This window comes from Mesoplodon densirostris, chromosome 2 (assembly GCF_025265405.1).
Source record: "Mesoplodon densirostris isolate mMesDen1 chromosome 2, mMesDen1 primary haplotype, whole genome shotgun sequence".
Classification (NCBI taxonomy): domain Eukaryota; kingdom Metazoa; phylum Chordata; class Mammalia; order Artiodactyla; family Ziphiidae; genus Mesoplodon; species Mesoplodon densirostris.
The window spans coordinates 9937912-9959350 of record NC_082662.1 but is presented as its reverse complement, the minus strand read 5'-3'; the positions used below and the strand labels follow the sequence as shown (position 1 = coordinate 9959350).

The 21439-nt window shown below is 39.0% G+C and overlaps 1 protein-coding gene across 1 annotated transcript in view; it reads right to left on the bottom strand.

The window, feature by feature from the left end:
• Positions 1 to 13865: 13865 nt before the first annotated feature.
• Positions 13866 to 21439, bottom strand: part of LOC132502380 (arylacetamide deacetylase-like 4) — a 28690-nt gene continuing 21116 nt past the window's right edge. Inside the window, 1 exon segment of the mRNA XM_060118251.1 lies at positions 13866 to 14652. Coding sequence (XP_059974234.1) covers positions 14316 to 14652 — 337 coding nt within the window. The 3' untranslated portion in view covers positions 13866 to 14315.

Below are 21439 nucleotides of genomic sequence, written 5' to 3'. Positions count from 1 at the left end.
CTGGGAAGGGCTTCTGCAACGTCAAAGTCTAAATTTACTTTCATTCTGCGTAACTCTTGTTTATTTCCTTGCGCTTTTATCCTTTCACTGCAAGACACTGAACTCACTCCCAGGAAAGCCACTGATCCTGACACCTGAACCCTGCATCCACCGCCATCTGAGGTGAGCAGTGAAGGAACCCAGACTGGCAGACACCCAGGCACTCTTCCACCTCTGCTTCTGACCTAGCACGATAAGACTGGGCAATTTACTCACCCTCTCTCTGCTGGCAGCTTCTTCACTTATAAAACAAAGCTGGGGTTCCAACTCTGTGTCCGGTGCTGAGCCAAACCCTCTGCATGTGTTAATACATTTAGCTCTCCCATCAACCCTTTATTTAGGTAGACTCTCTTCTTGTCCCCATTTTATGGATAAGGAAACTCAGCCTCTGTGAGGCAAAGTAGCTTCCCCAAGGTCACGATACTCATAAACCTAAGTTGTAGGGGAGCCTCATAACCAAGCAAGACTCTTCTCAGGCCCTTATTTTGAGCACTGCCAAAATTTCAATGAATAAAGAAAACACTCAGCAGATCTTACCTACACCTCAACCAGTCTCCCATCCAGCCCCTGCGGAAACTTGGCTGAACAGGAACAGACTCAGCAGGAACTCCCAGCTCACTGCATCATAACCGGCAGCCAGGTTAAAAATCTGTGTCAGGCCTAAGATTTATTATTTTATGACAAAGGTAAAGAAGAGTCTATCAGCTATTCAGACTTACTGATTTTTTTAAAACATCCTTTTTTTTTTAAGTCTGCAAGTAATACTCATTCATTTTGGTGTATCACCATACTGACTTTTTTCCACACTAGCAGCGGAGTCCCTTGCCTGTAGGATAGAGCTGTGTCAGGCATTTAAATAATACTTTCTGGATTTTTGTGATGTTGGTGGTATTTTCAGCTTTTAAAAATGTGTAGTTTTCCCATAATTCAAAAAGAGACATGTACCACAATGTTCATTGCAGCACTATTTACAATCGCCAGGACATGGAAGCAACCTAAGTGTCCATCGACAGATGAATGGATAAAGAAGGTGTGGCACATATATACAAGGGAATATTACTCAGCCATAAAAAGAAAGAAAACTGAGTTATTTGTAGTGAGGTGGATGGACATAGAGTCTGTCATTCAGAGTGAAGTAAGTCAGAAAGAGAAAAACAGATACCGTATGCTAACACATATATATGGAATCTAAAAAAAAAAAAAAAAAGTTTCTGAAGAACCTAGGGGCAGGACAGAATAAAGACGCAGACATAGAGAATGGACTTGAGGACACGGGAGAGGGAAGGGTAAGCTGGGATGAAGTGAGAGAATGGCATGGACATATATACACTACAAAGTGTGAAATAGATAGCTAGTGGGAAGCAGCCACACAGCACGGGGAGATCAGCTCTGTGCTTTGTGACCACCTAGAGGGGTAGGGTAGGGAGGGTGGGAGGGAGACGCAAGAGGGAGGGGATATGGGGATATATGTATATGTACAGATGATTCACTTTGTTATACAGCAGAAACTAACAAACCATTGTAATGTAATTATACTCCAATAAAGATGTTAAAAACAAACAAAAAAAAAACCTTCCTGCACTTCAGCTGATTTTCTTGTATTATCTTTTCTCTGAGGTATTGGATACATAATTAGTTAAAAGAGTGTTTACTGTTACATGAATATTAAGTAGTATCATCTTTATTCTGTCTGAAGAACTACATTCAGAGAAACTGACCTCCTGATCAAAACAGGAGTTTAAGATTCTTTGGGTTTGGAATACATTAACTTTTTGCATTTGAAATTTTTTCTGCAAGCTAAATATTCTGTCTTGTTCACATTAAACTAATGAGCTCGGTAAAAAAAATAAAATAAAATAAAATAATTTTTTAATTTGTAGTTTTCTGTGCTTTCTTTTCTTATTCTAAATATGTACTCACTTTTAAACCTGAATTGTATTCATAATTTTGCATTCCTTTTCTTGAAGAAAACTCTCAAAATTGTATAAACCCCACAAAACCTGGATCCCCAGGCTGTGTGTGTGTGTGTGTGTGTGTGTGTGTGTGTGTGTGTGTGTGTTTAAATGGGAGCAGCTGGGATATGTTCTTTGGAACCTGTTCTTTTTTTTTGAATTTTATTTTATTTATTTTTTTAGAACAGCAGGTTCTTATTAGTCATCAATTTTATACACATCATTGTATACATCAATCCCAGTCACCCAATTCATCACACCACCACCACTCCGCCGGCCACTTTCCCCCCTTGGTGTCCATACGTTTGTTCTCTACATCTGTGTCTCTATTTCTGCCTGGAAAATGTTCTTTTCACTCAATAATTTTCCATGCCAATAAAAGTAATTATATGACATAATTTTCAGTGATTATAGAATATTTCATTATTCCACCATTTCTTGTGCTGTAATTTAGTTCACCAATCCCCTATTGTTAGACATCTACATTTTCTGTTTTTTCCTAAATCTTTTCATAACTCTCAATTATTTCTCTGGAATAACTCTCTAAATGTGGAACTGATGGGTCAAACATAAAAATATTTTCAGGCTTTTGATGCATATGAACATGTTACCCTTCAGAGAAGTTGTATCAATTTACACTCCTACCCAAACTAGACCCCAGAATGATTTTTTTTCCAGTTCTCTCACCAACACTGGATATTACCACTGTGTTTGAATTTGGCCAGCTTTGATGTCTTTTTAAAATTATCTCTCAGTGTTGTTTTAGTTTGCATTTCTTTGAATCTAATGAAGTAGATCATTGTTTCATATTTTATTGGTTGACTTTCTTCTCTTGTGGATTCATATGAATCAATTTTGTGTGTTCATACCCTTTATCTATTTTCCTGTTGATATATGTTTGTCTTTTTGCATTGACTTATACATGCTCTTTATATAGTAAAATGTTTGTTTTGTGCTTGCAAACATTTTTTTCTGGTTGTTTGCCTTTTAACTTTATGTTATTTTTCTGCACTGATGTTCATAATTTTTATTCAGTGAAATTTGTCATCTATTCTCTTACAATTCTTAGAAAAATTCTCTTACAGTACATGAAACTGTGTGGCAATGATTTTGAAAATGGAGAACTTCCCTGTCAAAACGTAAGTACCAGAATTTCACGCAAGAAATGCAAAATACAAATACATTGATTCTTATGAGAGGGATTGGAAAGTCTGTCATCATTGAGGTTTATAAACATTAAAACATTTGTATGACAAAAAAATAATACAGACACAGAACTTGTGGCATGAACATGGCAGTGTAGTTTCAGTATTTTCTCCTCTATTTGCCTGGAAATCATACAAAAGTACAAAGAGAATGAAGGGATAGATAAGAATCAATACAGAACCATTTTGTATGTCCTAGATATATTAATTAGGGTAGGTAATACTAGCTACTCTAACAAATGATCCTCATATCTCAGATCTTGATAGAATAAAGACTTATTTCCTTCTCACAGCCTAGACACTTGGGTGCCTTGTGAACAACCATACCACGTGGTGATTGTAGGATCCACATTCCTTCCATCTATTTGTCTGTCATCCCCTAGGCCCTCACCCTGCTCTACCCTCCACTGCCTGCTCTGTACCTCACCAGGAGGCTGAGGGAAGAGAATGCTCATGTAGGAGAATTTAAGGGTCAGGCCTGGAAATACATTCCAATGGCCAGAACACATTCACATGGCTTCACCTAAATGCATGTGACCCTAGGAAATGCAAATCTTCCACGTACCTAAGATGAATATATAATGGAGTTTGGTGAATTCACAGGATTTTTCGGCCACATGGCCTTTCTTCCCCCAAGCAGGAAGAGATTTAATATAGGGAATTGGAAATTTGAGAAACTTTTGGGTGCGTGAAAAGAGCAAAGGTCAGAAGGAGGGGCAGGCTTTCTGTAAACAGGAAGTGCAGGTGTCATAGGAAACCACTGCTGCCGATTTCTGCAATGCAGAAGTGGGTGACCCTCTGGAGGGCACCTGGAGCCACACGCAAAACTTCAAGTCTTCTACCTGCTGATGCTCACGTGCCTGCACTCAGCTTCTGTTGAGAAAAATGACTTCGGCTTCTAGCTGCCTTCCAAATCTTACAGGAAGGTTTCTCTTGGGCAAACTGGAGCACTGCTGGCTGTAGAGTCTGGGAAATGCCATTCCCCTGCATCTAGCCCCTGGACAGAAGAAAGAGCTTAGAAGGGTAGGGAGGGTGCTGGGTGCCAGCATCTGACACAAGAAGTAAATGCTAGATTGATCATGACATTCAGACTCCTTGAAGCCCAACCATGAACTGCCTAGAAGTCCGTGGCCCTAGGTCAAGTATCCCTGGTATGTATCCTTGCAGTGTTACTCAGTACTTCTGTGCATTCATTAAGGAACTTCTAGCAGTATTTTCCTTTATGTATCTTGTTGCAGTGTTATTTGGCACAGAATTACACATTTATGGTGAAAGTTGCCTGTATCGGTTTGCTGGGGCTGCCATAGCAAAGTACCATGGACTGGGGGGCTTAATCAACAATTCATTCTCTCACAGTCTGGAGGCAGGAAGTCCAACATCAAGGTGTTGGCAGGGTTGGTTCCCTCTGAGGGCTGTGAGGGAAGGATGTGTCCCAGGCCTCTCTCCTTGGTTTGTAAATGGCCATCTTCACCCTATGTCTCTGCACATGGTCTTCCCTCTACACATGGCTGTATCCAAACTGCCCTTTCTTACTGAAAACATGGGAAATGAAACAGTCACCAAGTCCAGGAAGCACAGAGAGCCCCAGGCAGGATAAACCCAAGGAGAAACACGCTGAGATACATAGCAATCAAACTGACAAAAAATAAAGACAAAGAAAAATTATTAAAAGCAACAAGAGAAAAGCAACAAATAACAAACAAAGGAACTCCCATAAAGTTATCAGCAGATTTCTCAGCAGAAACTCTGCAGGTCAGAAGGGAGTGGCAAGATATATTTAAAGTGATGAAAGGGAAGAACCTACCACCAAGAATACCCTACCCAGCAAGGCTGTCTTGTAAATCAAAAGTTTTACAGAGAAGAAACAACTAAGAGAATTCAGCACCACCAGACCAGCTTTGCAACAAATACTAAAGGAACTTCTCCAGGCAAAAAAAAGGAAAAGACCATGACTAGAAAAAAGAAAATTATGGGACTTCCCTGGTGGCGCAGTGGTTAAGAATCTGCCTGCCAATTCAGGGGACATGGGTTTTATCCCTGATCTGGGAAGATCCCACAAGCTTTGGAGCAACTAAGCCCATGCACCACAACTACTGAGCCTGTGTGCTGCAACTACTGAAGCCCACAGGCCTGGAGCCCATGCTCCACAACTAGAGAAGCCACCAAAATGAAAAGCTCATGCAGCACAACGAAGAGTAGCCCCCTCTCACCACAACCACAACTAGAGAAAAGAGCCTGCACCCAGCAACAAAGACCAAATGAGGCCAAGAAAAAAAAAAAAAGAAACAAAGAAAGAAAAGAAAACTACTAATGGAAAAGCTCACCAGTAAAGGCAAACATACAGTAAGGGTAGTAAATCATCCACACACAAATATGATATCAAAGCAAGCAATTGTGAGAAGAGGAGAGTACAAATGTAGGATATTGGAAATACATTTGAAATTAATGGACCAACAACTTAAAACAGTCTTGTTTATATATAGACAGATAACCAACAAGGACCTACTGTATAGCACAGGGAACTCTGCTCAATATTCTGTAATAACCTAAATGGGAAAAGAATTTGAAAAAGAATAGATACATATATATGCATAATTAATCACTTTGCTGTACACCTGTAACTAACACAACACTGTTAATCAATTACACCCCAATATAAAATAAAAATTTTAAATAAAAATAAAAAATTTTAAGTAAAAAAATAAAATAAAATAAAAGAGGAGATTGGTTCAAGATGGCAGAGTAGGACATTCACTCACTCCCTCTTGAAAGAACATCAGAATCACAACTAACTGTTGAACAATCATTGACAGGAACACACTGGAATTCACCAAAAAAGATACCCCACATCCAAAGACAAAGGAGAACCTACAATGAGATGGTAGGAGGGGTGCAGTCACAATAAAATCAAATCCCATAACCACTGGGTGGGTGACTCACAAACTGGAGAACAATTATAAAACAGAAGTCCACCCACTGGAGTGAAAGTTCTGAACCCCATGTCAGGCTTCCCAACCTGGGGGTCCAGCAATGAGAGGAGAAATTCCCAGAATCAGACTTTGAAGGCTAGTGGGATTTGATTGCAGGACTTTGACAGGACTGGGGGAAAGAGAGACTCGATTCTTGAAGGGCACACACAAAGTAGTGTGTTCATCAGGACCCAGGGGGAAGGAGCAGTGACCCCAGAGAAGATTGAACCAGACCTATCTGCTACTGTTGGAGGGTCTCCTACAGAGGCAGGTGGTGGCTGTCGTTCACCATGAGGACAAGGGCACTGGCAGCAAAAGTTTTGGGAAGTATACCTTGGCATGAGCCCTCCAGGAGTCTGCCATTAACCCCACCAAAGAGAAGTAGCTTCTAGTGCTGGGTCGCCTCAGGCCAAACAACCAACAGGGAGGGAACTCGGCCCACCCATCAGCAGACAAGCTGATTAAAGTTTTACTGAGCTCTACCCACCAGCGCAGCACCCAGCTCTACCCACCACCACTCCCTCCCATCAGGAAACTTGCACAAGCCTCTTAGATAACCTCATCCACCAGAGAGCAGACAGCAGAAGCAAGAAGAACTACAATCCTGCAGCCTGTGGAAAGAAAACCACATTCTTAGAAAGATAGACAAAATGAAAAGGCAGAGGACTATGTACCAGATGAAGGAACAAGATAAAACCCCAGAAAAACAACTAAATGAAGTGGAGATAGGCAACACTTTAGAAAAGAATTAAGAATAATGATAGTGAAGATGATCCAGGACCTCAGAAAAAGAATGGAGGCAAAGATCAAGAAGACACAAGAAATGTTTAACAAAGACCTAGAAGAATTAAAGAACCAACACTTAGAAGAATTAAAGAACAAACAGAGATGAACAATACAATAACTGAAGTAAAAAAATACACTAGAAGGAATCAATAGCAGAATAACTGAGGCAGAAGAACGGATAAGTGACCTGGAAGACAGAATGTTAGAATTCACTGCCCTGGAATAGAATAAAGAAAAAAGACTGAAAAGAAATGAAGACAGTCTAAGAGACCTCTGGGACAACATAAAATACACCAACATTCACACTATAGGGGTCCAGAAGGAGAAGAGAGAGAGAAAGGACCCGAGAAAATATTTCAAGAGATTATAGTCCAACACTTCCCTAACATGGGAAAGGAAATAGCCACCCAAGTCCAGGAAGCACAGAGAGTCCCAGGTAGGATAAACCCAAGGAGAAACATGCTGAGACACATAGTAATCAAATTGACAAAAATTAAAGACAAAGAAAAATTATTAAAAGCAACAAAGGAAAAAATGACAAATAATATACAAAGGAACTCCCATAAGGTTAACAGCTGATTTCTCAACGGAAACTCTACAATCCAGAAGGGAGTGGCATGATATACTTAAAGTGCTGAAAGGAAAGAACTTACAACCCAGATTATTCTACCCAGCAAGGATCTCATTCAGATTCAATGGAGAAATCAAAAGCTGTACAGACAAGAAAAAGCTAAAAGAATTCAGCACCACCAAACCAGCTTTACAACAAATGCTAAAGGAACTTCTCTAAGTGGGAAACACAAGAGAAGAAAAGGACCTACAAAAACAAACCCAAAACAATTAAGAAAATGGTAATAGGAACATACATAGAGATAATTACCTTAAATGTAGATGGATTAAATGCTTCAACCAAAAGACACAGGCTCGCTGAATGGATACAAAAACAAGACCCATATATATGCTGTCTACAAGAGACCCACTTCAGACCTAGGGACACATACAGACTGAAAGTGAGGGGATGGAAAAAGATATTCTATGCAAATGGTAATCAAAAGAAAGCAGGGGGGGCTTCCCTGGTGGCGCAGTGGTTGAGATTCCACCTGCCGATGCAGGGGACACGGGTTCGTGCCCCGGTCTGGGAAGATCCCACATGCCGTGGAGCGGCTGGGCCCGTGAGCCATGGCTGCTGAGCCTGCGCACCCGGCGCCTGTGCTCCGCAACGGGAAAGGCCACAAAAATGAGAGGCCCACATACTGCAAAAAAAAAAAAAGCAGGGGTAGCAATACTCATATGAGATAAAATAGACTTTAAAATAAAGAATGTTACAAGACACAAGGAAGGACACTGCATAACGATCAAGGGATCAATCCAAGAAGAAGATATAACAATTATAAATATATATGCACCCAACACAGGAGCACCTCAACATATAATGCAAATGCTAACAGCTACAAAAGAGGAAATTGACAGTAACACAATAATAGTGGGGGAATTTAACGCCTCACTTACACAAATGGACAGATCATACAGACAGAAAATTAATAAGGAAACAAAAGCTTTAAATGACACAATACACGAGATAGATTTAATTGATGTTTATAGGCCATTCCATTCAGAAACACTAGATTACACTTTCTTCTCAAGTGCAGATGTAACATTCTCCAGGATAGATCACATCTTAGGTCACAAATCAAGCTTCGGTACATTTAATGAAATTGAAATCATATCAAGCATCTTTTCCAACCACAATGCTATGAGATTAGAAATCAATTACAGGGAAAAAAAGTAAAAAAAAAAAAAACATAAACACATGGAGGCTAAACAACACGTTACTAAATAACCAAGAGATCACTGAAGAAATCAAATAGGAAATCAAAAAATACCTAGAGACAAATGACAACGAAAACACAGCAATCCAAAACCTATGGGATGCAGCAAAGTCAGTTCTAAGAGGGAAGTTTATAGCAATACAATCTTACCTCAAAAACAAGAAAAGTCTCAAATAAAAATCTAATCTTACACCTAAAGGAACTAGAGAAAGAAGAACAAACAAAACCCAAAGTTAGTAGAAGGAAAGAAATCATAAAGATCAGAACAGAAGTAAATGAAATAGAAACAAAGAAAACAATAACAAAGATCAATAAAACTAAAAGCTGGTTCTTTGAGAGGATAAACAAAATTGATACACCATTAGCCAGACTCAACAAGAAAAAGAGGGAGAGGACTCAAATCAATAAAATTAAAAATGATGAAGTTACAATGGACTCTGCAGAAATACAAAGCATCATAAGAGACTACTACAAGCAACTCTATGCCAATAAAATGGACAACCTGGAAGAAATGGACAAATTGTTAGAAAGGTACAATTTTCCAAGACTGAACCAGGAAGAAATAGAAAATATGAACAGACAAATCACAAGTAATGAAATTGAAACTGTGATTTAAAATCTTCCAACAAACAAAAGTCCAGGACCAGATGGCTTCACAGGTGAATTCTATCAAACATTTAGAGTAGAGCTAACACCCATCCTTCTCAAACTCTTCCAAAATATTGCAGAAGAAGGAACACTCCCAAACTCCTTCTATGAGGCCACCATCACCCTGATACCAAACCAGACAGAGATACTACAAAAAAAGAAAATTACAGACCAATATCACTGATGAATAGAGATGCAAAAATCCTCAATGAAACACCAGCAAACAGAATCCAACAACACATTAAAAGGATCATACACTATGACCAAGTGGGATTTATCCCAGGGATGCAAGGATTCTTCAATATACGCCAATCAATCAATATGATACACCATATTAACAAATTGAAGAATAAAAACCATATGATCATCTCAATAGATGCAGAAAAAGCTTGTGACAAAATTCAACACTCATTTATGATAAAAACTTTCCAGAATGTGGGCACAGAGGAAACCTACCTCAACATAATAAAGGCCATATATGACAAACCCACAGCAAACATCATTCTCAATGGTGAAAAATTGACAACATTTCCTCTAAGATCAGGAACAAGACAAGGATGTATACTCTTGCCACTCTTATTCAACATAGTTTTGGAAGTCCTAGCCATGGCCATCAGAGAAGTAAAAGAAATAAAAGGAAAAAAAACTGGAAAAGAAGAAGTAAAACTATCACTGTTTGCAGATGACATGACACTATACACAGATAATCCTAAACATGCCACCAGAAAACTACTGGAGTTAATCAATGAAGTTGGTAAACTTGTAGGATATAAAATTAATGCACAGAATCTCTGGCATTCCTATACACTAAAAAACAAAAGACCAGAAGGAGAAATTAAGGAAACAATCCCATTCACCACTGAAACAAAAAGAATACAATACCTAGGAATAAACATAACTAAGGAGGTAAAAACTCGTACCCAGAAAACTATCAGACACGGATGAAAGAAATCAAAGATGACACAAGCAGGTGGGAGAGAAATACCATGTTGAAGAACCAATATTATGAAAATGACTATACTACCCAAAGAAATCTACAAATTCAATGCAATCCCTATCAACTTACCAATGACATTTTTTACAGAACTAGAACAAAAAAATCTTAAAATCTGTATGGAAGCACAAAAGACTCGAATAGCCAAAATAATCTTGAGGGGAAAAAATGGAGCTGGAGGAATCAGGCTCCCTGACTTCAGACTATACTACAAAGCTACAGTCATCAAAACAGTATGATACTGACACAAAATCAGAAATATAGATCAATGGAACAGGATTGAAATCCAGAGATAAACCCACATATTTATGGTCACCTCATCTATGACAAAGGAGGCAAGAATATACAATTGGGAAAAGACAGCCTCTTCAATAAGTGGTGCTGTGAAAACTCGACAGCTACATGTAAAAGAATGAAATTAGAACACTCCCTAGCACCATACACAAAAATAAACTCAAAATGGATTAAAGACCTAAATGTAAGACCTAACACTATAAAACTCTTAGAGGAAAACATAGGAAGAACACTCTTTGACATAAATCACAGCAAGATCTATTTGACCCACCTCCTAGAATAATGGAAATAAAAACAAAAATAAACAAATGGGACCTAATGAAACTTAAACCTTTTGCACAACAAAGGAAACTATAAACAAGATGAAAAGACAACCCTCAGAATGGGAGAAAATATTTTCAAATGAAGCAACAGACAAAGGATTAATCTCCAAAATATCCAAGCAGCTCAGCCAGCTCAATATCAAAAAAACAAACAACCCAATCCAAAAATGGGCAAAAACCCTAAAAAGATATTTCTCCAAAGAAGATATACAGATTGACAACAAACACATGAAAGAATGCTCAGCATCACTAATCATTAGAGAAATGTAAATCAAAATTACAATGAGGGATCACCTCACAACAGTCAGAATGGCCATCATCAAAAAATCTACAAACAACAAATGCTGGATAGAGTGTGGAGAAAAGGGAACCCTCTTGCACTGTTGGTGGGAATGTAAATTGATACAACCACTATAGAGAACAGTATGGAGGTTCCTTAAAAAACTAAAAACAGAATTACCATATGACTCTGCAATCCCACTACTGGGCATATACCCAGAGAAAACCATAATTCAAAAAGACAGAGGTACCCCAATATTCATTGCAGCACTATTTACAATAGCCAGGCCATGGAGGCAACCTAAATGCCCATCAACAGATGAATGGATAAAGAAGATGTGGTACATATATACAATGGAATATTACTCAGCCATAAAAAAGAACTAAACTGAGTCATTTGTAGAGACGTGGATGGACCTAGAGACTGCCATGCAGAGTGAAGTAACTCAGAACGAGAAAAACAAATATTGTATATTAACGTATATATGTGGAATCTAGAAAAATGGTACAGATGAACCAGTTTGCAAGGCAGAAATAGAGACACAGATGTAGAGAACAAGCATATGGACACCAAGGGCGGAAGCAGGAGTGGGGGAGGGGTGGTGGTGGTGGGATGAACTGGGGGATTGGGATTGACATATATACACTAATATGTATAAAATTGATAACTAATAAGAACCTGCTGTATAAATTTTAAAAATAATAAATAAATAAAAATAAAAACACTATGTGGAGGATACCATTTTCATGGATTAGAAGATTCAATCATGAAAAATGTCAGTTTTCTCCAAATTGATCTTTTGATTCTATTCATTCCCAATCAAAGTCCCAGCTGTATTTTTTTTGCAGAAATTGACAAGTTGGTTTTAAAATGTACATGGAAATGCAAAGCAGAAGACTTACACTTTGAGATATCAAGATTATTAGAAAGCTACTGTAATTAAAAGGACATGGATAGACACACATGTGGATAGGCACATGTGGATAGGATAGACCAGTGTAACAGAATAGGGAGTCCAGAAATTTATCCATATACAGATGGCCACCTGGTTTATAACAAAGTTGGCACTATAGTGCTGTAAATAAAGCATGAGCTTCTTAATAATATACTATACACAAAAAATAAATTTCAGATGGATTGCAGATCAAAAATGTAACAGACAAAACAGTGATACTTTTAGGTGAAAATGTGGAGAGCATCTTGATCACCTTGGAGTAGGCAAAGATTTCCTAGAGGACACTGAAAGCTCTAATGAGAAATGAGGGAGAAATGATAAATCGAACTATATTAAGATTGAGGACTTCTGTTCATCAAAAGACACCCTTAAGAGAGGAAAATAGCAACCCATAGAGTGGAAGATATATTTGCAACACATATTTTCAACAACTGAATCACATTCAGAATGTTAACCTCTAAAAAAACAAAAGAGCCAGTTATTTTACCAGCAAAATGAGTTTATTCAGGAATAGGAGAGAATTGCAACTTGGAAGACGCAAACTGTGGCAAACTATAGGCAAGTCAAAGAACAGCGGAAAGAGGCTTAACTTTTAAAGAGGAAAGGAGGAAATTGGGGAGGGTTGTGGTGGTTCTTCATTGGCTACATGAAATGTGCAGATAGTTGTTGATGGATCGGAAGGAAATCTTTTCTTCCTGCTGGAGTCTGAAGCTGTAATGAGTGATAAATACATGAGAGCTCCCCCTTTGGGGCATCCTGCCTCCATTTAAATGAGGTTCCCTTTATTAATTTTCACAAGTTTTTTTGCATTATTGGGACTCTTTACAGGCATACCTTGGAGATATTTTGGGTTCGGTTCCAGACGACTGCAATAAAGTGAATTTTGCAATAAAGCGAGTCACAAATTTTTAGTCTCCCAGTGAATATAAAAGTTATGTTAAAAAAAAAGTTATGTTCACACTATACTGTAGTCTATTAAGTGTACAATAGCATTATGTCTAAAAAAAAGTACATACCTTAATTTTTAAAATACTTTATTGCTTAAAAAAAAACCCACTAACCATCATCTGAGCCTACTGCAAGTCATAATCTTTTTTTCTGGTGGATGGTTTGAAATATCGTGAGAATTACCAAAATGTGACACAGAGACACAAAGTGAGCAAGTAGTGTTGGAAAAAAATGGCACTAATAAAATTGCTTGATGCGGAGTTGCCACAAACCTTCAGTCTGTAAAAAATGCAATGTCTGCAAAGTGCAGTAAACTGAAGCACAATAAAACAAGGTATGCCTGTAAAGAGAACCAATGAAGAAAAAAGATGAAAAATCTAACAGAAAAAAATGAGCAAAACATATGATAAGCCCCTCACAAAAGAGAATATCCAAATAGCCAATAAACATATGACTAGGTGCTATTTCACTAGCCATCACGGAATGCAAAGTTAAAACACAATGTGATGCTGCTTACACACCTATCAGAAGGAAAAAAATGTACAAAACCAAGTCTTGGAAACAATGTTGAGCATCCCAAACTTTCATACACTGCTGGTAAATTGGCACAACTACTTTAGAAAACTTTTTGGAAGTATCTGCTAGTGATCTGAATACATTCATACTCTCTGATTCAGCTATTCTACTCCTAGGGATGTAGCCATTCGCTTTCTCCTAGGGTAAGGCTGCTCTAACTTCATGAGCACTTGAATAACCTGGGGATCTGTTTTAAACAGAGATTCTTACAGATTCTGATTCAGTACATCTGCCAGGGGGCTGAGATTTTGCATTTCTTACAAGCTCACAGGAAATGCTGGTGTCACTGGTCAAGGGACCACCATTTGAGAAGCGGTGACATAACCCAAGGTGATGGTGACAATCTCTCCTTTACCTTTAAGATTGTCAACCAGAGGCTTAGAGGAGGTGGGACCCACTGGCTTCATCATGCACCACCAGCAACTGTCTGTCCATCTTCCAACCAAAGCAGGTGAAAAGTACCTGCCATCATAGATGGAGAGCTGCTATTCTTGGCTTTGGAGAAGGGCAGAAACATTCATAGATTCTTTATGAAACTGGTAGCAATATTCATAATATTCTCAGCACAAGGGAAGGAAACCCACTTAATGCTGATGGCTCTGTGAAAGCCTACTTCAGTATGGTGCCAGGCCACTGGTACCCCTTGCTCCTCCAGTCTCTTTTTATAAAGCAAGACATCATCTCAAAGGACATCATGCTCACAGCTTACAAGACAGGTCTCAGGCAGCTGATGGATGATGTCATCATCACCAACAAGAGGCAAATGTTCTAAGTTGAGGATCTCTCTGCTTTCTAGATGGGCTTGTAGCCGTGGCCCCCAGGCCTCCTCCAATGCTGTTTCCACCAATGACCACCTGGGTTGGATCCACCCTATAGGACTTCAGAGTCTTCAGAAAGGTGATGGAAACATTCAGACAATCATTAAACATGGCTGGGAACGTGTGTTCAGGGACTTTCCAGTATCTGGGGAGGAATCAAAAACCAATGATCAACATAATAATCTCCTAATACTCTCAACCACCAAAACAGTTTTTATTCTGCACTGCAAGAGGGAAAACTCAAACCCCCACTGACCATCAATGAACCAGTCACTGTACCAGGCACTTTCGTGATTTACCCTATCCTCACAGCATCATATATCATGAGCATAACTTCTTGAGAAACATGAGGAGGACTCATCAGTGAGCTAGAATTGGAATGCCTTGTGCTCATCACCCAGCTTTAAGATGGAATAATTGAAGGGAGGAAATAATCCATTTCCTCCTTCCCTCACCTATGCAGGTACATTTCTTCAGCCAAAGGTAAAGGAGTCTGAATTTTCTATTTGTCCTAAACCATTTGTTTTCAATTATTTTTGCCCACATTTTGCACTTTATGACTTTCCTGAGAAGAACTCATGTTATTTTCATATGATGAATATAACCTACACAGCACTGACATTTATCTCTGGCCTGAGTCAGAGGATTATAGCCAAGACCTATTTGCTGGTCTTGTAAACCATGGAGTGTCAAAAAATAGGCTCCTCCCTTCCTTCCTCTTCCTCCTCCTCTTCTTCCTCCTCAATCATCCTTTCAAACATTGGGCTTTGGGGTCAGTCTTAGAACTCCCTTCCTTCTCTTCCTCAACACTCTCCACCCCTTTGGCTGTAAGTACCACCCACAGACATTTATATCATCAGATCTGAACTCTCTCCAGAGCTTCGGACTCAAATATCCAACTTCCCTATTGACATGTCCTTTTCTGTCCCATTTCTTTCCTATCTTAGGAAATTACATTGCCGTAGCTTCATTCAGAATCCCTAGAGTTCTCTATGACTCTTCCTGTTCCTGAAGTCTTCATACCCAAGCCATTACTGGGCCATTAGATTCTAGATCCCAAAGACATCTATATCAATTCCTGTTTATTATTCTCAGTCATGGCTTCCTACTCCTTCCCTTCCAATCACTTTAGAATTTTGAATTATATTTAATTGCTTTTCTGCTTACTTTCTGTCTCCCCAAGGAAATTACAATTCCAACAAGAACCTATGTCTATTTTACTCACTTTGGCATCCGTAGTGTCTAGCACCTACTGTAGGTGCTCAATAAATAATCATTGATAGGTGAATAAATTATGGCCATGGACAAAGGTGATGACCTAAAATAAATACACTGCCACTTATTTTTCCAGCAAAAATGGTCTTTTTCAGGATCAGCAATGAATTGCACCTTGGGGTCTGCAACCATGGTGAGCCACATTCAAGTCTCCACATAACAAGGGAAGAACTCTTTTATAAAGGGGAAAGGAAAGTTGGAAGGGCTATAGTAAACAAAGAGTCCATGGCTTTTCAATGGCTGAGTTGTTGTCAGGAAAGAAGTCTTCTTACTTCCTGTTGGGTTCTTCTATCCTCGCAGGGCATGACATCTCCCCCTCTGCTCTCCTGACTCTAATTAATTGAGGTTTCTGTTTATTCCTTTTTTTACATTTCCCCCTGTTGATCAAGATCCTCCTCTGAAAGCATCACTGGTCAAGAGTCAGGTTTTATGGTTTCAGTAAATTTTTGTCCCTGAATGCCAGGAAGGACCATTCCTGGATGTAACATCTCACATAGAAGGGAAACTGCACAGACAGAAAAATCTATTGAGGTCATATTTGAGTAATAGGAGAAGTAGGAGGGAGACTCTTGGACACTTTATCTACAGTCCATATGTTACCAAGATCATAGACACTGGAGATCATCTGAAGTGTTATGTCATCATTAAAGATTTGGCAACAAAATTTCAACAAGCCTGTTTGAATATCTTGGGAAATCTCTCTTATCAGATGTTAGCTGGTTAATCCTGGGAAATCTCTACTTTCAAGTCACAAGATGATGTGCAGGTCCAGTGTTCGGCACTTTCTTTAAGTGGGTCACATGAATCCAGGAGTCTATTCCCTATATTTTGGGAGCACAAGGATCAGTTAGCAGTACCTGATAGGAGCATTTCCAGTGAGATGGAAGAGAGTATTTCTGGGGGTGTCTTTCCTAATAGACAAAATCTACAGGTTTCAGGATGTGATGCTAAAGGCCTTAGTCTCTCAAGAGCACACTGTGAATAGATCATTCCACCAAAATATGGTTATTTTTAATAGAAACAGTCAAGCCTTTACAATATTGGAGTATCTCTTCTTTTATTAGTTTAGGGTCCAAAGAGGCAAGAACTAAATGCATTGGCCATCCTGTGACTATCTTAAAGGGTGAGAGTTTATGAGTTCCAAAAGGGTTAGATCTAAGATTTAGAAAGACCAACAGTATTTTGGCCGAGGTATTTGGAAGGCCTCTACAAGTTTTGCTAATTGTGTCTTTTTTTAATTAATTTTTATTGGAGTATAGTTGATTTACAATGTTGTGTTATTTTCTGTTGTACATCAAAGTGAATCATACATATACATACATACACTTTTTTTAGATTCTATTCCCATATAGGTAGAGTTCCCTGTATTATACACTAGGTTCTTATTAGTTATCTATTTTATATAGAGTAGTGTGTATATGTCAATCCCAATCTCCCAATTTATCCCCGCACCTTTTCCCCCTTGGTAACCATAAGTTTCTTTTCTACATCTGTGACTCTATTTCTGTTTTGTAAATAGGTTCATTTGTACCATTTTTCTTAGATTCCACATATAAGTGATATCATATGATATTTGTCTTTCTCTGTCTGACTTATTTCACTTAGTATGACAACCTCTAGGTCCATCCACGTTGCTGCAAATGGCATTATTTCATTCTTTTTTTATGGCTGATTAATATTCCATTGCACATATGTACCACATCTTCTTTATCTATTCCTCCATTGGTGGACAGTTAGGTTGCTTCCATGTCCTGGCTATTGTAAACAGTGCTGCAGTGAACACTGGGGTACAAGTATCCTTTCGAATTATCATTTCCTCTGGATATATGCCCAAGAATGAGATTGCTGGATCATATGGTAGCTCTATTTTTAGTTTTTAAGGAACCTCCATACTGTTCTCTACAGTGGCTGTGCCAGTTTACATTCCCACCAACAGTGTAGGAGGGTTCCCTTTTCTCCACACTCTCCAGCATTTATTGTTTGTAAATTTTTTGATGATGGCCATTCTAACTGGTGTGAGGTGATACCTCATTGTAGTTTTGGTTTGCATTTCTCTAATAATTAGTTCTGTTGAGCATCTTTTCATGTGCCTCTTAGCTATCTGTATGTCTTCTTTGGAGAAATGTCTATTTAGATCTTCTGCCCATTTTTTAATTGGGTTGATTGTGTTTTTTTATATTGAGCTGCATGAGCTGTTTGTATATTTTGGAGATTAATCCCTTGTCAGTTGTTTTCTTTACAAATATTTTCTCCTATTCTGTAAGTTGTCTTTTCATTTTGTTTATGGTTTCCTTTGCTGTAAAAAAGCTTTTAAGTTTAATTAGGTCTCATTTGTTTATTTTTGTTTTTATTTTCATTACACTTGGAAGTGGATCAAAAAAGATCTTGTTGCGATTTATGTCAGAGAGTGTTCTGCTTATGTTTTCCTCTAAGGGTTTTATAGTATCCAGTCTTACATTTAGGTCTTTAATCCATTTTGATTTTATTCTTGTGTATGGTGTTAGAGAATGTTCCGATTTCATTCTTTTACATGTAGCTGTCCAGTTTTCCCAGCACCACTTATTGAAGAGACTGTCTTTTCTCCATTGTATATTGTTGCCTCCTTTGTCATAGATCAGGTGACCGTAAATATGTGGGTTTATCTCTGGATTTTCTATCCTGTTCCATTGATTTATATTTCTGTTTTTGTGCCAGTACCATACTGTTTTGATGACTGTAGCTTTGTAGTATAGTCTGAAGTCAGGGAGCTTGATTCCTCCAGCTCTATTTTTCTTTCTCAAGATTGCTTTGGCTCTTCAGGGTCTTTTGTGTCTCCATACAGATTTTAAGATTTCTTGGTTCTAGTCCTGTGAAAAATGCTATTGGTAATTTGATAGAGAGTGCACTTAATTTGTAGATTTCTTTGGGTAGTATAGTCATTTTCGCAATATTTTTTCTTCCAATCCGAGAACATGGTATATCTCTCCCATCTGTTTGTGTCATCTTTGATTTCTTTCATCAGTATCTTATAGTTTTCTAAGTACAGATCTTTTGCCTCCTTATGTAGGTTTATTACTAGGTATTTTATTCTTTTTTTTTTTTTTTTTTTTTTTTTTTTTTTTGCTGTACGCGGGCCTCTCACTGCTGTGGCCTCTCCCGTTGCGGAGCACAGGCTCTGGACACACAGGCTCCGCGGCCATGGCTCGCGGGCCCAGCCTCTCCGCGGCATGTGGGATCTTCCGGGATCGGGGCACGAACCCGTGTCCCCTGCATCGGCAGGCGGACTCTCAACCACTGCGCCACCAGGGAAGCCCTATTCTTTTTGATGTAATGATAAATGGAATTGTTTCCTTAATTTATCTTTCTGATCTTTTGTTGTTAGTGTATAGGAATGCAAGAGATTTCTGTGTATTAATTTTGTATCCTGTAACTTTACAAAATTCATTGATGAGCTCTAGTATCTTTCTGGTAGCATCTTTAGGATTATCTATGTATAGTATCATGTCATATGCAAACAGTGACAGTTTTACTTCTTTTCCAATTTGAATTCCTTTTATTTCTTTTTCTTCTCTGATTGCCATGGCTAGGACTTCCAAAACTATGTTGAATAAAAGTAGAGAGAGTGGGGCCTCCCTGGTGGTGCAAGTGGTTGAGAGTCCGCCTGCCGATGCAGGGGATGCGGGTTCGTGCCCCGGTCTGGGAGGATCCCATGTGCCGCGGAGCGGCTGGGCCCGTGAGCCATGGCCGCTGAGCCTGCGCGTCCGGAGCCTGCGCGTCCGGAGCCTGTGCTCCGCAGCGGGGGAGGCCGCAGCAGTGGGAGGCCCGCATACCGCAAAAAAAAAAAAAAAAAAAAAAAAAAAAGTAGAGAGAGTGGACATCCTTGTTTTGCTCCTGATCTTAAAGGAAATGCCAATTGTGTCTTAACAACACCATTAGTGCATAAAACTAAACCAGAGGATTGAGGGTGGTAAGCACAGTGAAAATGTTTATAACCAGCCAAACAATGCAAACTTATTGATGTACCTGACTAGTAAAATGGTTTCCTCAATTACTCTGAAGTTTGAGAGGACCTCCCATGTAAGGATAATCTTTTCCAAACGGACTTTAGCAACAGAAGAGGCAGTAGCCATTCTGTGAGGGAAGGCTTCTCAGTCCAGTGTGAAAACGTACAGATGATGACTAAAACATATTTATATCCATGAGATGGAGGAAGTTGTATGAAATCCCTTTGCCAGACTGTGAATGGTTCATTAAGCAGTTTTAAATGTCCAGGAGCAGTAGGAACAGGCTTCCCCAGGCTGTATTGTTGGACAAGTGGGACAAGTGAGGTAGGCAATTTTGCAGCCTTTTTAATATTCCCTCAGCAATATTGACTTGTGAATGCTATCATTTTGTCAGTAGACCAATTGTTTAATGCAGGTACAGTGGTGAGGAGTGGGAATTTTAGAGTCTCCAGTTAGGACTGGGTTATTTGGTCCAAATCTGAGTTTTCTCTTTTTATCAAACCAACAATTGAATTTCCAATCTTGTTTTTCCCTTTCTCAGGCCAATTGTTGGGCTTCTCTAGCCAGTTTTTCTAAGTTCTCATTTGGGGAGATATCCCTTTGTACCATGACAGAGGTTTGCCTGCTGTTGGTCCCTTTAAGGACAGCATTCCTTGTGGAAATACTAGCAAGTTGTTTCCCTTAGCTTCCAGAGAGTCAAGTTTAAAACTCCCCAGAGTCTTGATAAAGGCTAAAGCAGTCAGTAAAATATTGCATCTAATAATTCCTGAACAAAGAAGTCATTTTTAATTTTATTTCTGCTGGAAGTAAGGAAACCATGTTGTTTCCACAACATTCCAAAATCATGAGCTACTCCAAAATCATAACTACTCTCAGTATAAATATTGGCAGTTTTGTCCTTGGCTAAGGTACAAGCCTGTGTAACTGTGTGTAATTCAGCTTATTGGGCTTAAGCAGCCATAGGTAAAGACGCTGCCTCAACAACATCAAAAGGAGCTGTAATGCTCGGTGCTTTGTGACTGCCTGGAGGGGAGGGATAGGGAGGGTGGGAGGGAGGGAGATGCATGAGGGAGGGGATGTGGGAACAGATGTATATGTATGACTGATTCACTTTGTTATAAAGCAGAAACTAATAAAAAAAAATGGAAAAAAAAAAAAAAAAAAAAAAAAAAAAAGGAGCTGTAATAGCATCCCTAGCACAGTACCGTCACCTTTAAATAAGAACCATCAGTGAACCATGAGAACTCAGTGTTATCCACAGAAGCTTCTTGTAGATCACCACAAGGAGTCAGAATGTGATCCATTAGCATCAGGCAGTTGTGAGGGACTTCCTCAGTGACAGAGGGGAGAAGAGTAGCAGGGTTAAGGTTATTACAATGCAAAAGAGTTATGTGAGGGACAGTTAACAAAAGGACTTCATAGGAGGTGAGGAGGCTGAAAGAGAAATGTTGAGTGTGGTGGCAATTCTGGAGAGCTTCTAATGCATGAGGTACAAAAATGGTTAAAGGGAATCCCACAACAATTTTCTCCATGGTCCTAACCAAAAGCACAGTGGCTATAATAGC